This window comes from Trichinella spiralis (genome assembly GCF_000181795.1).
Source record: "Trichinella spiralis strain ISS 195 chromosome Unknown Scfld4579, whole genome shotgun sequence".
Lineage (NCBI taxonomy): Eukaryota > Metazoa > Nematoda > Enoplea > Trichinellida > Trichinellidae > Trichinella > Trichinella spiralis.
In genome coordinates, this window is record NW_003531518.1 from 1 (window position 1) to 833 (window position 833).

Consider the following 833-nt stretch of genomic DNA (forward strand, 5'->3'; position numbering starts at 1 on the left):
CATTTTTACCGCTTCTAGCCGGAGAGGATGAACCATGGGAAAAGTGTCCCAGTGACCCAGCTGATGGACTGGAATGTTCCATCCTCGACCCCGGTGCTCATCACGTAACGGCCCCAACGTCCTCCCATACCACTGGGGATCACCCTGGCCGGTTAATATTCAGCAAGGGAGCTGAAACTAACAGTGGGTTTGATATCCGGTGTTCCTCACGGCGCGCAGGAGAAAACCAAAGGGTTGTTCGTCCAACGCTTGCGCCACAAACTGGAGCAACTGTTTGGCGCAAATTAAGAAAAAGCAGGGCTCTAGCAGCCCTGACAAAAGGTATGGAGGAATAAACATGCGCACGGGCATGTGTACGAACCGGGCGACCAGGTTGTCTGCAGTTATCCATGAAAACGAAGTTAGAAGCTCACTAAGAAGGACCATATTTGGTGTAGAAAATGTTTGGCTGCAATAGGTACATGCTAAACAAGGTCTGTAAGGGAAGGGATCATATGGTAGTCCATTTCAACCGCCTGAAACTATTCCTTGAATGGCAGCAGAACGCTGAGACGTGGGAAGTAGGGCAAAATAAGAGAAGCACGCGTCGACCAGCGTGGTTGCGATATTTTTTATTTGCACAGGGGACGGTGAACAGCGGACGTGGGGATGGTCCCACTTCGGCACAATGTTGTTCCCATTTGGTCCCACTGTTCATTTATTGGTCGTTGTCCTCGCTGTTTTATTAGTCCGCAATCTCGCTATTTTATTAGACCGTAAAGTCTTTTTCGTATTGGTTTTCCTTGTCTAATTGCTCATTGATTCAAATCTTTCCCTTGTGATTAGCTGTAATA

General features: G+C 48.0%; 1 protein-coding gene across 1 annotated transcript; it reads left to right on the forward strand.

The window, feature by feature from the left end:
- Positions 1-18: 18 nt before the first annotated feature.
- Positions 19-335, forward strand: Tsp_14267 (conserved hypothetical protein; the record flags this gene model as incomplete). Its single annotated transcript, XM_003367248.1, has 1 exon — positions 19-335. A coding segment is annotated over one exon (317 nt), but the record flags the coding sequence as incomplete, so codon positions are not given.
- Between the last annotated feature and the right edge of the window lie 498 nt (positions 336-833).